This window comes from Bacillus rossius, chromosome 6 (assembly GCF_032445375.1).
Source record: "Bacillus rossius redtenbacheri isolate Brsri chromosome 6, Brsri_v3, whole genome shotgun sequence".
NCBI lineage: Eukaryota > Metazoa > Arthropoda > Insecta > Phasmatodea > Bacillidae > Bacillus > Bacillus rossius.
In genome coordinates this window covers 1,949,432-1,962,253 of record NC_086334.1, presented here as the reverse complement: position 1 = coordinate 1,962,253, position 12,822 = coordinate 1,949,432, and the positions used below count along the sequence as shown (strand labels likewise).

General features: G+C 37.9%; 1 protein-coding gene across 1 annotated transcript in view; it reads right to left on the bottom strand.

Annotated features, from left to right (window-relative positions):
• Nucleotides 1-1,761: 1,761 nt before the first annotated feature.
• The window catches only part of LOC134533365 (uncharacterized), a 59,464-nt gene continuing 48,403 nt past the window's right edge, over nucleotides 1,762-12,822 (bottom strand). Inside the window, exons 4-5 of the mRNA XM_063370884.1 lie at nucleotides 10,570-10,776; nucleotides 1,762-1,878 (exon numbers count right to left, since the gene is read on the bottom strand). Of these exons, the coding sequence (XP_063226954.1) occupies nucleotides 1,762-1,878; nucleotides 10,570-10,776 (324 nt within the window). The remainder of the gene's footprint in view (nucleotides 1,879-10,569; nucleotides 10,777-12,822) is intronic.

Here is a 12,822-nt window from a genome sequence, read left to right as displayed (position 1 = left end):
CGTTTTTTAGTTTTTTAAAACTCTTATTTATTATTTTACTGTTCGTTCATTTTTGAAAACTACGAATTAGTATTCATTTACATTATCATCACAGCTTTTAATAGTTCTATACCGTAGTTATTTCATTTAACAATATATTTGTAGCTGTGCGTCACTATTAATAACATGCCATTCTAAAAATTATTTCCTAGGTCAAAAAAAAATTATATGTATAATTTAAAATTTTGCTGAGAAAGAAAATGCAAACGAGATGGCTTATTACAATGAAAACTTCTTGGAATTAAATAATTAATATTAATAATACAAGAAGAAAATGTGTTTAATTCTTAAATTCTCATTCCAATATGTACTTTATAAAAAAACAATGTTTCAAACATTATTTAAAAAAAATTCATTGCGTTACAAAGTAGTGTGGTGCTCAGTGTGCTCAAGGGTGTACATCTGGGATCAGGGCGCACAGAAACAGGGCCAGCGCTAATGGCACAGCAAGAGAGAGAACACGCACTCCGGGCTATAAGGGCGAGACTCGCTACCTCTCTCTCCCAGCCGCGGGCGGGCTGGGAACAGGCGCTGTGATAACTTAGAATAACTCAACATAGAATTTTATAAGTTATGACTGTTCTAAGTTGCGACTACCTAAGTTGTGCGAGAATTCCGGTTGGACCACCACTGACCCTGATCGCGCTCGCATATCTTCATCGTCCTTCGGCTAGGGGAGATGAGTCACGTGCTAGAGCGCGGGGCGAGGAGAGATGAGTTTATTTTAACTTTAACAAAACTTTGTTATTTATTTGTGCAATGAAGAAACTTACTAGCATCAGTAAAAAAAAATATTTATTTATTGTAACCTTTACAATAAGTGTGTATTTGTAATTGATTTAAAATATTTTTTATAAAAATATAACTTTCTGGCGTTCCATAAAATACGATGTCACCTACTTGCTCTTATATAAAAATTACATTTTTCAATTAAATGAAGTAGAATAAACTGTAAGACATAAGAATCATACAATAACTCTTAAAGCTCCTAAAAATATTAATTTTTACAGCAAATGCATTGTATTAAAATCTTTCTCAGTAGATATATAGTAATAATTTATGTGAAAGTCTATATTTCATTAAAATGAAATCTGAAGGGCCCGATTATGGATTCCTTGGAAATATTTTCACTAGTCTTAATATAGATTTTTATACATTTCAAATAATATCTTTAACTATCAGACTAGCAGAATATTTTTAAACCGTATATAACTGTGACTATATTACTGACATGTTTTTAATACGTGTATCTTGCATATTAAACATAAAACTGACAAAAACACAACACTGAGAGCCTTAAAGTTTGCATATTTACAAGGGCGTGTGCCTACTTTTATATTCAGATAATCCCGATTGTCCAATTGCTCGTTGCACACATGAAATTCAACAAAAAAGAAATATACAATAATTTTAGCTATATACAAGTAACTCATACAAAATTACGACTAAACGTTTAAAAAAATACATATAACATGCAGCAATGTATTGTAAAAAATTATTTTTTAATGTGAAAACTTCTTAACATAAAAATATGTATAAAACATGATGTATGTAAAAAAATTGATAAATGTCTATGTTCCAAGAAAGTTAACATAGAGAGTGTTTTTTATTTTTGATTTCCTGTTGTTTCCGTAGAGTGAACGGTAGGTAATAATTTAAAGCACTGTGGTCGCGGGTTGTCGGGGTCACGTGGTCCAAGGTGAGGGGGGGGGGGGGGGGGGGTCACCCGCACTGGACGTTGTACCACCAGTCGCAGTTGTTGAGCGCCTCGCTGAACGCCGTGCCCTTGGGGCAGATGAAGGAGTCGTGCCTGCCGTCGCTCTGGCACGAGTGGAACACCTGCAACACAGTCACAGTCACTCAGTCACTCACATCAACCACACTTATCCACAGTCATTCAGCCATTCTCTGTCACTCACAGTCATTCAGTCATCCACAGTCATTCACAAACATTCACAAACACTCACAGTCATACCCAGTCATCCACAGTCATTCAGTCATTCACATACACTCATAGTCACTCACAGTAACTCACAAACACTCACAGTCATTCACAGTCATTTACAAGAAAGAAACCGCCGTCGTGGCCTTGCCATATTGCAATCTAAACAATGTTCAGAATTTTGTCACGAAAAAATGTCTGCCTCGGACCATATGTTTACAATAGTTTTTTTTGTTTTTGTTTAAAAAAAATATTTCTGACATGCGCAATTGCAGGTTGACACTGTGTGTAATAGAGAGAACCTCAAGAACGTGCAAACTAAGATGAATACGCGAATACGCAGAACACAAGCCAAAATCAGCTGATTTCAGATGTGAACTGTAAAGACAGCACAGAGAATAACTAGGAAGGAATTAGTCAGAACATCATCACAGCGTATATGAACACAGTGTGGTGACAACAGTAACAGTAAATAAAGACAAACAACCACTTTGCACAACACGACGACGACAGCACACAGACTAACAAAGCAGGCTCGCTTGGACGAAACAGGCAATGGCGTATGCCCAAATGATATTTAAATCAATTTTTTTCCCGTGGTAAAGAATCATTAAAAGAACGCTAATTATTTTTTTGTGATGAACATGCAGACAAAGTTTTCTCGTCGAAATCGGACTTTTCCTGTATAGTGGAATATTTTGGTGGAGAATTAAAAAAAAGTGAGCTAGTCTTTGAGCTCTCGCCAGAGAAGTGTAACGTCTAACCACGGCAACCAGCCAATGTAATGTGTTCTCGTGTTGCAAATACTTATAACACGACACTCGGTCACGAAACTTAACGTATAATTATTTAAAAAATTGCCGAGAGTGATAAATATGGGCAAAAAAAAGGGGGTTTCAACTAAATTTCTGGGCGCGATTCACACTTTCAGCATTCGCTGCCGGAGCAGTTACGTCGTCTGTCGAATCATTCCATTCTCAGAGAGAAACTAAAAAATATATATATATATAAACGGCTCCGATAAAATCGAAAAAAATATATAATGAAACGGCTCCGATAAAATCGAAAAAAAAAAAAAAAAAACACTTTAAATTACAAAACCCCGGATTTGGACCTGATTTTCCGCAATGAATTTTTAATTAAGGTGTTGCCCCTCTTGTGAAAATGCGTTGAATTGTTGATAGCATAAAGGTTTTCCTTTGGTTTTGTGAACTTTGGTTTGGCGCCATCCGCCACAGATTTCCGTTCCGTTCAGGAAGTGACTCCCACCAAGAGCCGTGTACCGGAAGCTCAGGGCTCAGACTTGTTGCTCAATCAGGCAACACCGCCGCAGGGTAAGCTGCAACTGTACTGTCATCACAGACACTGCGGGCCTCGAGGTCCGAGTGCAAGATCCGGGCATCGAACCACAGGCCCCCGGGTGGAGTTCCAGGCCGCGGATTGCCGCCCACTGCCTCTGGTTGTGGACAGTAGCGGATCCAGAGAGGGGGGGGGGGGGGGCTAAGGGGCTCAAGCCCCCTCCAAAAGCATCTAGGTCCACTATTGTTTTAGTGTTTGCCTTGATAAATCCTAGCCTCAGCTGGGTCAAGCCCCTCCCAAAAAAAATCCTAGATCCGCCACTGGTTGTGGAAATAAATATCAGGTTTTAACGGTGATGTAGATAACGGATGTTTGGTGACACTGAAGGTGTTGTGAGTTGGGTTGATTTGGCGGGGGTTGCAGTCAGGACTCGAACCCATGACTGTGCCGAGGGCGTATTTCAGGAGCACGGCGGGAGAATGCGTGTTAGTGTGATTTGGGTTCGTGGGTTCGAATCCCAGTGGGAGAAAGTTTCAGCGGGTATGCGTGCCCTGCGCTCTCTATTTCGGGTGTGTAGGTTGTTAGCTGGCTGTGGTTTCTATTCGTTTTGGGGTGAATGAACAGTTGGATGAGTTACAGGATGGTGGGAGACGCTGCGCATCCGAGGTGTTGCCGGGTGAATCATCCGGCGAGGAAATGCGGATGAGCGCAGCGGCGACCTTGCACGGCCAGGCTTTCTCCCGGCCGGGACGAGCCAATGGGCGAGCGACCCCGGACGGACCAGTTGTCGGTGCCCCCTGCACCCCTCCCCCCCCCCCCCCCCCCCGGGCGGGCAACAACAATAAAAAAATAAAACCCGCTTCGCCCAGGTCCGGTGTAAGGAGAAAGGTCACATTCGCGTACGGATTTATGGCTACCGGGGAAAAAAAAAATTTGCGACAACATTTCGCGAGGGGATAATAAAATTCAAATGCAGAGAAAGTTTAAGGCCCTCACACACACACACACACACACACACCATCAGTCCGAACTGGCCGTGTGTGGGAACAGCCCTCTCGTCGGTCCGAACATGTCAGTCCAAAACAATTAAGTCCATCCGTCCATCAGCTGGGTGTCGCGGCAGACATCTTTGCTTGTACTCTTTGGTTACTTGCTATTTTTATCCCATTTTTTTCTATTATCTTTGAAAGATTTGTGCAGTGGGAGTGCATGACTTGATGTAAGCGTTTGGACATACACCATTGCTAAGCACATGTATGTCTGTAGAAGAAAACTACAAAAAAAAACCAAAAGACAAAAACACAAATTAAGCAAACAATTGCTGTTGTCAACAGGATATAAACACCACATAATATTCCATAACAGGAATATGTTCAACAAACAAAGAAAAACAAAGAAAAATGGACTAACAGAACGACAAAACCCCCACAAATGATGACAGCACAAAAATATTGAACCCAAAAAACTTCAGCACAACAGTTGAAACGAGACAAAAACACGACAAAACGAATAGACGAAACAAACACATTAGTTTTTTTTTCTGATTAAAAGTGCAACTGTTTCTTCCATATTCTACGATGAAACGATGCATCCACCAGCAACAGCAATCACGACACAGACTGTTTGTGGGGAAGACGTCAGCTCAGTCCAAACTGGAAGCCTCACTGATCCTGTGTGGGGACCTTTACGGCATACACACGGCGTGCAGGGATTCAAAAACAAAGAAAAAAACTACTCGATTTGAAACCTACTCAAGATATCAGAGTACATAGCTTAATACGAAAATAATTTAAGACTACGCCCTCAGAGTATTTATTTTTCGGTTTTTTTCTTCTTTTAAATTGTGTTTTTAGGCGTGTGAAAAATAGCTAAAACTCGTGTCTCCAGGATAAAGTTTTTAGCAAGAAACAATGGGTACAGTTTCTTGAAAACTTTCAGGGAATCGCATTTCAACTTTATCTTTATTTCTTTGCCATACAATATTACGGTTACCGCATGAATTTCATAGTTGTCCTGCGCACCGATCCATAGCTTTGCGCTTAGAGGCGATACCACACAAGAAGCACCAGCGAAGGTCGATCTTATCATTCCACCTCACTAACACAACCACGCCCCTCGCTAGGCGAGCCACTTTATCTAGCAGCACTATCGGAGCTTCAGTGGCAATACCAAATGCGGAAATGTGATACGTGAAATGTTTCCCGCTAGCAAACCCTGTATGAAATGAAATATAACGTAACGATAAACTCTGAGCGAACTAAAAACGCCGGCCGCGTAGTAATGCACCCAGCAGCCAATCACAGCCGTAATCCACCAGAAAATAAAACTGAACGTGAGAGGTTGAACTGTTTCTTAATTTTTTACGTCATTTAACGATTGATAGATTTCCGAATTAAGGATCTTAAAAAAAACATCGGGTTGCTTCTGCTATTAACACGCAGTTATATTTGGAGCAATCTGGGCTAGTGAAATATCCTCAAGGAATCATCTTATCACACAATACCAGACCGAGACGTCAAAGTCAGCAACCGATGAACAGGCGGTGTCTGCTCAAGTACGCAGAGCTCTGGAGGTACCTGAACCTGGGAACTCTATCTGCCCCTGCGGACTGTATCTAGTACTATCACATGGGTAGGTACACGTACCAGGGTTTGCCGGCAGGTAAAATTTGTATATTCATTCTGCTTTATGTTACAACGAGAGAAAAGTTTGTTTGCCTCAACAAAATATTTTTTTTATATGTGGCGAAATAAATATAAACTTTTTGATGCAAACAATTATTTTGTAGTAGGAAAACATTTTTTGACATAAAATGATTTTGTCAATTCAACTGTATCTTTTGTTAAATGTAACAAATCATTTTTGTAACTCATTAAATTTGGCTAGGAAACAAAATACTTTGTCACAACAAGAAAATATTTGTTTCGCCATATATAGCCATATGTAAACAAATATTCATTTTATTCAAACAAAACCTTTTCCCTGAGTATAATTTAAACAAAAGTTAACCTTTGTGCTGCTTCAGTTTAACTGGAGGAATCTAAGCAAAACAGAAACACTCACAACATGATTATAAACTTGGACATGTATTTATAACAAAAATAAAGGATTTAGAGGATATTTAATGTTAAAAACTACAGCATCGTCGGTGTTCATGGTTGTTTTAGTTTCTTTCAAGTGCATGTCAGCTGTCAGCACAGCATCCATGTCAGTCAGTGCCTGAACACGGGAACAGATGTCAGTTCCCGAAACGTCGCCAATGTTAGCAAGCCTGTTGTGTTCATCTGTGCTGTAGTGGTTGTGGTGTCCAGAATATGTACATGTTTAGTTATATCGCTGTGTTTGCTTGTCTGTCTTTGTACTGTCGCGTTGTCCAGATAATCTGGTCGGTGTGTTCGTCTGTTTGTCAATGTGTTGTCTAAGGTTGTTTTTTTTTTTGTTTTATTTGCTGTTCTTGTTGCAAATTTCTCGTCGTCAGCCAACTGCGTCTGTGGTGTTTTTTTTTGTTTTTTTTTTAGTTATTCCTCCCAATACTCAGAGAAAAGGTTTTGTTTGAATAAAATGAATATTTGTTTACATATGGCTATATATGGCGAAACAAATATTTTCTTGCTGTGACAAAGTATTTTGTTTCCTAGCCAAATTTAATGTGTTACAAAAACGATTTGTTACAATTAACAAAATTAACTATTTAACAAAATTTATTATTTAACAAAATATACAGTTGAATTTACAAATTCATTTTATGTCGAAAAATGTTTTCCTACTACAAAATAATTGTTTGCATCAAAAAATATATATTTATTTCGCCACATATAAAAAAATATTTTTCTGTGCTATGTCTTTAAAATTTGACTTTATTTTTTGGCTCGTCTTCTGTGTGTTCAATAAAATTATCTCAGAAAGAAAGATTAATGCACAGCCAGTGTATGAAGGAACTTAGAAATGCAATCATCTTACGTGATAAGAAAAAAAAATTCTGTGGCAACCTCGCTTTATCCAATTGCGTTTGTCTATAGCGCATTTTAATCCTCTACGGGAATAAAAAAACCACAGGGATATAATAAAACGTTGAGCTCAGTTTCACTATGAGGTTATATAATGAGGGATTGATTTAAGTGTTGAGAAATTAATATCAGCTGTGTTTCAAAGGCAATGTTTGGTAAATAAAATACATTTTTAAAGCATTGTTTTAACAGTTCTATAACTGATTGTTAATGTATTGCGGCAACTGCAAATAAAAATATTTAATTAGTTGCCTATAAAATTTACTGAAGCACATTGTCTGAGGCAAAAAAAAAATACTGAATGAACTATACGACTATTCTCTTCATGTCAGAATTCCATTAATCACGCAGAAAAAAATAATTCCGTGAAGACATTATCCATCTTCAAACATTTAGGCCGATACACTGCAACATCATAAATAAAACATTCCCATTTCACGTATATAATAAAAATTCATCACTAATTTATGATGAATATATAATACAAAAAACACTGGTTGCGATACTAGCGAGTGCCTGCGACCTGGTGCTCATCACTGTTGCATTAACTAATGCCAGGTGCTGTACCCTTGTTCCATTGTGGCTTGCGTCTCCCCCCCCCCCTTGCCATGAGCCCTAGCTCTCTCAAGGAAAAGTAGTCCCGGTCGTGTAGTTAGCCTGAATTTCCGGGTCTTCGGCACTTTTCCAGGACCTTTCAACGGAATGTTCTTACAACTTTTTTGAAGTTATACTTCTTTATGCGCGTTATGAAAAAAATGATGAGAGTGAAATTTTAAGATGCGCGCGCATCACTGTAACACAAAATTATCAAGTTGAAGCTGCGCACGCACCATGTGACGACATTTTCACAGGAAGATGGCGGACCCACGTGTATGAACTTAAACCCACATTTGGGGACATACCAAACGTATTGGTGTGCCAAATGAACCTTTATGTTAGTGAAATTACCTTGGAATTTATTTTGGTAAACTAAAATAGTCATAGTAAAGAGTGAATTCCAAGGTTTAGAAAAAAAAAACATTATTTTGGTTTACATAAAACATAATACACATTTTCCTCGTAGCCTTCTGTCAGAGCAGTGGTTATACTGCGCGGTCAAAATGCTGAAGGGCCGTGGTTCAAAACTCGGTGGTAGGTAATTTTTGAAGTTATACTTCTTTAAGCGCGTTATGAAAAAATGATGATAGTGAAATTTTAAGATGCGCGCGCATCACTGTAACACAAAATTAACAGGTTGAAGCTGCCCGCTAAATCGCTCATTCCCTAAGTCTCGAAAAAAAGCTACCAACAAAATACAAGTAGAACCTCTATTAGTCGCACATGTTGGCACGCTCGTCGCCTCTGATCACTGTTTTCATATTTATAATATATATCCACATGTTTCTAGTTCCTACATTCACAACACGTGTTTTAGTTTCATACAAGTGCGTATTATATATGTGCTAATAAATTATATTCAGTAGTGTTTTAAATTAATATTTTGATTAATATTATTTACTATTCGTAAATATTAATAAAAAAATTGTCCCTTTATACTTTTTCAAGTGCTCCAATATAATTGAGGTTAACTATCCATATGTATTATTTATTGATATAAATTAAAATATTATTATTTAATATAATTAATACTAAGTATGATTTAATTATTAATTTTAATTTTTTTGTTATTTAATATTTACAAAATAAAGAAATAAATTTAATAAAGCATTTAATAAAAAAAACCTGTGATAAAAATTAAATTCGAACATCAAATTAAAATATTAATTTTTAATTTTTTTAGTTAAATTGTATAAATAATAAATATTTATAAAAATAAATAAACAAATTTAATGAAAACATTTTATAAAAATGAAAAGTGAATATTTAATTAAGAAAATAATAAATATTTAAAAAATAAATAAACCTAAATTAAATTTTACAATTTATTATTAAATTTATTTATTTTCTTTTAAAAAATTAAATAATCAAAAATAAATATTTAAAATTAATAATCTTATAATACATACTACAAATTATGTAATGTATATTTATTATTCTATAAATATTTGTTTAATTTTTCAAATTTAAACTGAACTTTATTGACTGTGTTGACTATCTTTTTCCAGCCCTTTTATTATTTTATTGTAATTAATTATTTACATGCAATTAAAAACTATTTTTAATGATGCCAAATAAGTATAACTTCTCACGCGCGTACACGCACCCATTTTTTATATCACAGCTTCTTTGTTTATAAATTTAAACATACTAGGAAATCATTCTACTATTCGGAGGAGGAATGTTCAATTATTTAAGGTACAGTTTAAAAAAAAATTCATGGATAATTTTTGTACGATTTAAATGGACAGCCGGCAACTTAAAACACACATGTCAGGTTTGTATGTAAGACATGTTTGTCAAAAACTGTGCAAATCGGCATTAATAATAGACTACGTGGGAACAAAATTCCTGTGTTCGAGGCATGTCAGGCCATAATGGAGAGGAAATACGAAACGTATCTCACTAATTAGAACAATATCCTCCAAAAATTATCTTTCCCTAAAAGCATGTAGCTAATTTGCTGTCATTAAATGACTTATTCTATCTTTCCCACTTTTCTTTATTAAATCCGGGGAAAATGAGGGGGGCATGGACCTCAGTTCTAGCTACGTCCCTGTATCAAAGGTCCGCCATCGTAGTCAATAACATTCGGCTGGCGTCTCGGACGACAGTGGTAATGCTATCCCAGGAGCGCACGTCGACCCAAGCCGTGACGTGATCGGGGGAAGCTGCGTCTAGACACGCGAGGTGGTCTCGCGACGGGAGGACTGCCAGCCACGCCTGCCGGCTGATGAGGACCGCCTGTGGCTGTGACCTCACCGGCTAGGTACTGCCGCCCGCCCGGGTCATAGGTCAGCCGAGAGCGCACGAGGAAGAACGTCGCTCGCTGCATGCACGGCGGAAAGTTTATTCGAAAGTGACATAACTGCGTGCGAATGCACATTTTCGACACAGTTTGCTGGCTTGGATGGAGCGGGTTATTGCGAACTGAGACGAAAGTTGCTGAATTACCCAGCTGCATTACGATGTGAGTTTTTTTTTTCCTGGCAAATATGGATTCTACAATGTCACGCCACGTCTCAGATGCTGGACCAAGTATGTAATAACTCGTGTCTCGGATATCACTCCTCTTTAAGTAATTCATAACGTACAAAATAATGTTAAATAGCTTTATCGTGATGAGGACACAATAGTTAGATACTCGATGACGCGGGGACACGTGGACACACAGGGGGCAGTCACCTGGCAGCGGGTCTCGCGGTCCGCGAACATCCCGGGGGCGCGCCCCCGGCCGCGGCAGCTGAAGGAGCTCGGCGGACCGGCCAGCGCCGCGTGGTCCAGCCCCTCGACCCCCGGGAGGCGCAGGGCGGCCGCCGAGGACCTGGGGGCGGCCCTCGCCCGCCCCTGCTCCTGGAGGCGGCGCAGCAGCGCGTCCAGCTCCGACAAGGGCTGCGCACACGCCGCGACCTCCCGGCTACAGGCTCCTCCGAGCACCTCGCGCCCCTTCAGACACTTCAACTCTTAGAACAACATTGGTTGTCTGTAAAGTCGGTTTACGGGCGATAGTTTAACGTGACAACGTCATAACAAAACATCGATGAAATGATTGCATACTTTTATCAATAAAATTGAATCATTTTTATTGAATTATCACTATTTTGTATGGATACAAAGAAGGAGTGAAATGAAATCTACTATTTAATTGATAATTTTTTACTTTTATTTGCACTTATTAATTCAAATATGTTTATTACTTTAACGAACAGATTATTTGAACTATAACTTTTATACATGTTTGCTGTTTAAGTACTTCCAATATGTGTTATTCTGTTAAGGATAGGTCGATGATAGGAAAATTTGGAAAAGAATGGGAGCGTTTCAAGTTTACTGTGCCTCGAAAAAGTCAAATCGATGGTTGTTCCAATCGAGTGTAAGAGAGATATATGCGGCGCAAGCGTACAATGAGCGTAACGGGACAATGAGCGTAACGGGACAATGAGTTATCCTTTTTCGTGCGTGCAGCCGGCGTTCATCGAATTATTAGACGTTGTCACGTCAAAAAAGGGGGGTTGTCTGTGAAGTCGGTTTACGGACGATAATTTTACGTGATAACGTCATAAGAAAACATTGATGAAACATTGCATACTTTTTTTAACTGTCAAATATTAATTTACATTTCTTTTCAAAATTAATTTAAATAATTTGTTTAAATATAATTACGAACAATTGGTTAAAAAGCCCGCCTTAACCTGTTTGATATTATAGAAGATTTTTTCTCGCACGGTGGTTGGCCGGTTCTTGCACGCTCGCGCTCAAGGCGGAACGTGACATTTTTTTTTCCGTGCGTGCAGCCGGCTTTCATCGATTCATAAGACGTTATCGCGTCAAAAATACAGTTTTATAAACGAAATCCGGAATCAAAAGTGCTTTTCGGCCGTCAGCGAATTCTCTAATGCTTTTTACGTGAACAGACCCCACTCGGATATTCCCTGGAGCCCTGCGCACCGTGTGTGCGCCCGGGCAGACAGGGGCCTTAACCCCGCGACTGCATCCCAACAGCGCCCTTGTGTTTCTTCTTGGGCCACACATTTCGTCTCCGTCTACACTCTTACAAATGAAAATTATTTTTTTTTTTTTCGAAAAATTTCGACGAAGAACCGACCTCAAATAAACAATGGGTTCTTCGAAATCTCAGATGACTATGGAACTTCGTAGAACATAGGTCGGATCTTGACTTCGGAAATGTATGTTTCATTGTTTACAAGGTAAACAATCACACGGAAGAAAACATAAGGTTTTTTTTTCCTGTAGTCTCAATTTTTTTCATCTGATGTTATGTTAGAATAATAGGATTAGTATTTTTGATTCATGTCCAAAGTAGGTAAACTCAATAATCGTAAATTGACAAAGAAATCCGTAAACTTACGCAGGAAGCTGATGGATAATTCAAAACCAGCTTTCTTCGTAAAGCTGTGAAAATTTCTAACAGCGTATTTACAAAGTTATTTTCGAGCTTTAAAAGGAAACGGCAGTAATTATAATTTTAAAAACTTGCGTCAAATTTTGCTGATATTATTTAAAATTTAGCAAACATCTGGCAACAAAATTTTAGACGGGACATAAATTGCAAGAATGCTATAGATATAAGATTACAGGAAATATCTTCACAAAAATAATCGAAAAATGAGATAAAATATGTGTGCTAGATCCGAGCCTTAAGAAAGGTTAAACATTGTTTGGTAGCTTCGGTGCTTTTATTGTTCTTTTCATAGCAAAAAAATATCTTTAAAGTATAACTTTTCTTTTAGGCATGTGTAACTACCTTTAAAATGAACATTAAAAATTTTATCACTGTTTATAAATTGATAAAAAATTATGTGTTCACTCATTGGCATAATTACATGTGATTTCATATTATTTGAATTTAAAAAAAATAATAGATTTATTAAATGCCTCAAAAAAGCTGCATGCTTCAAATTTGGGAAATAAAAAACT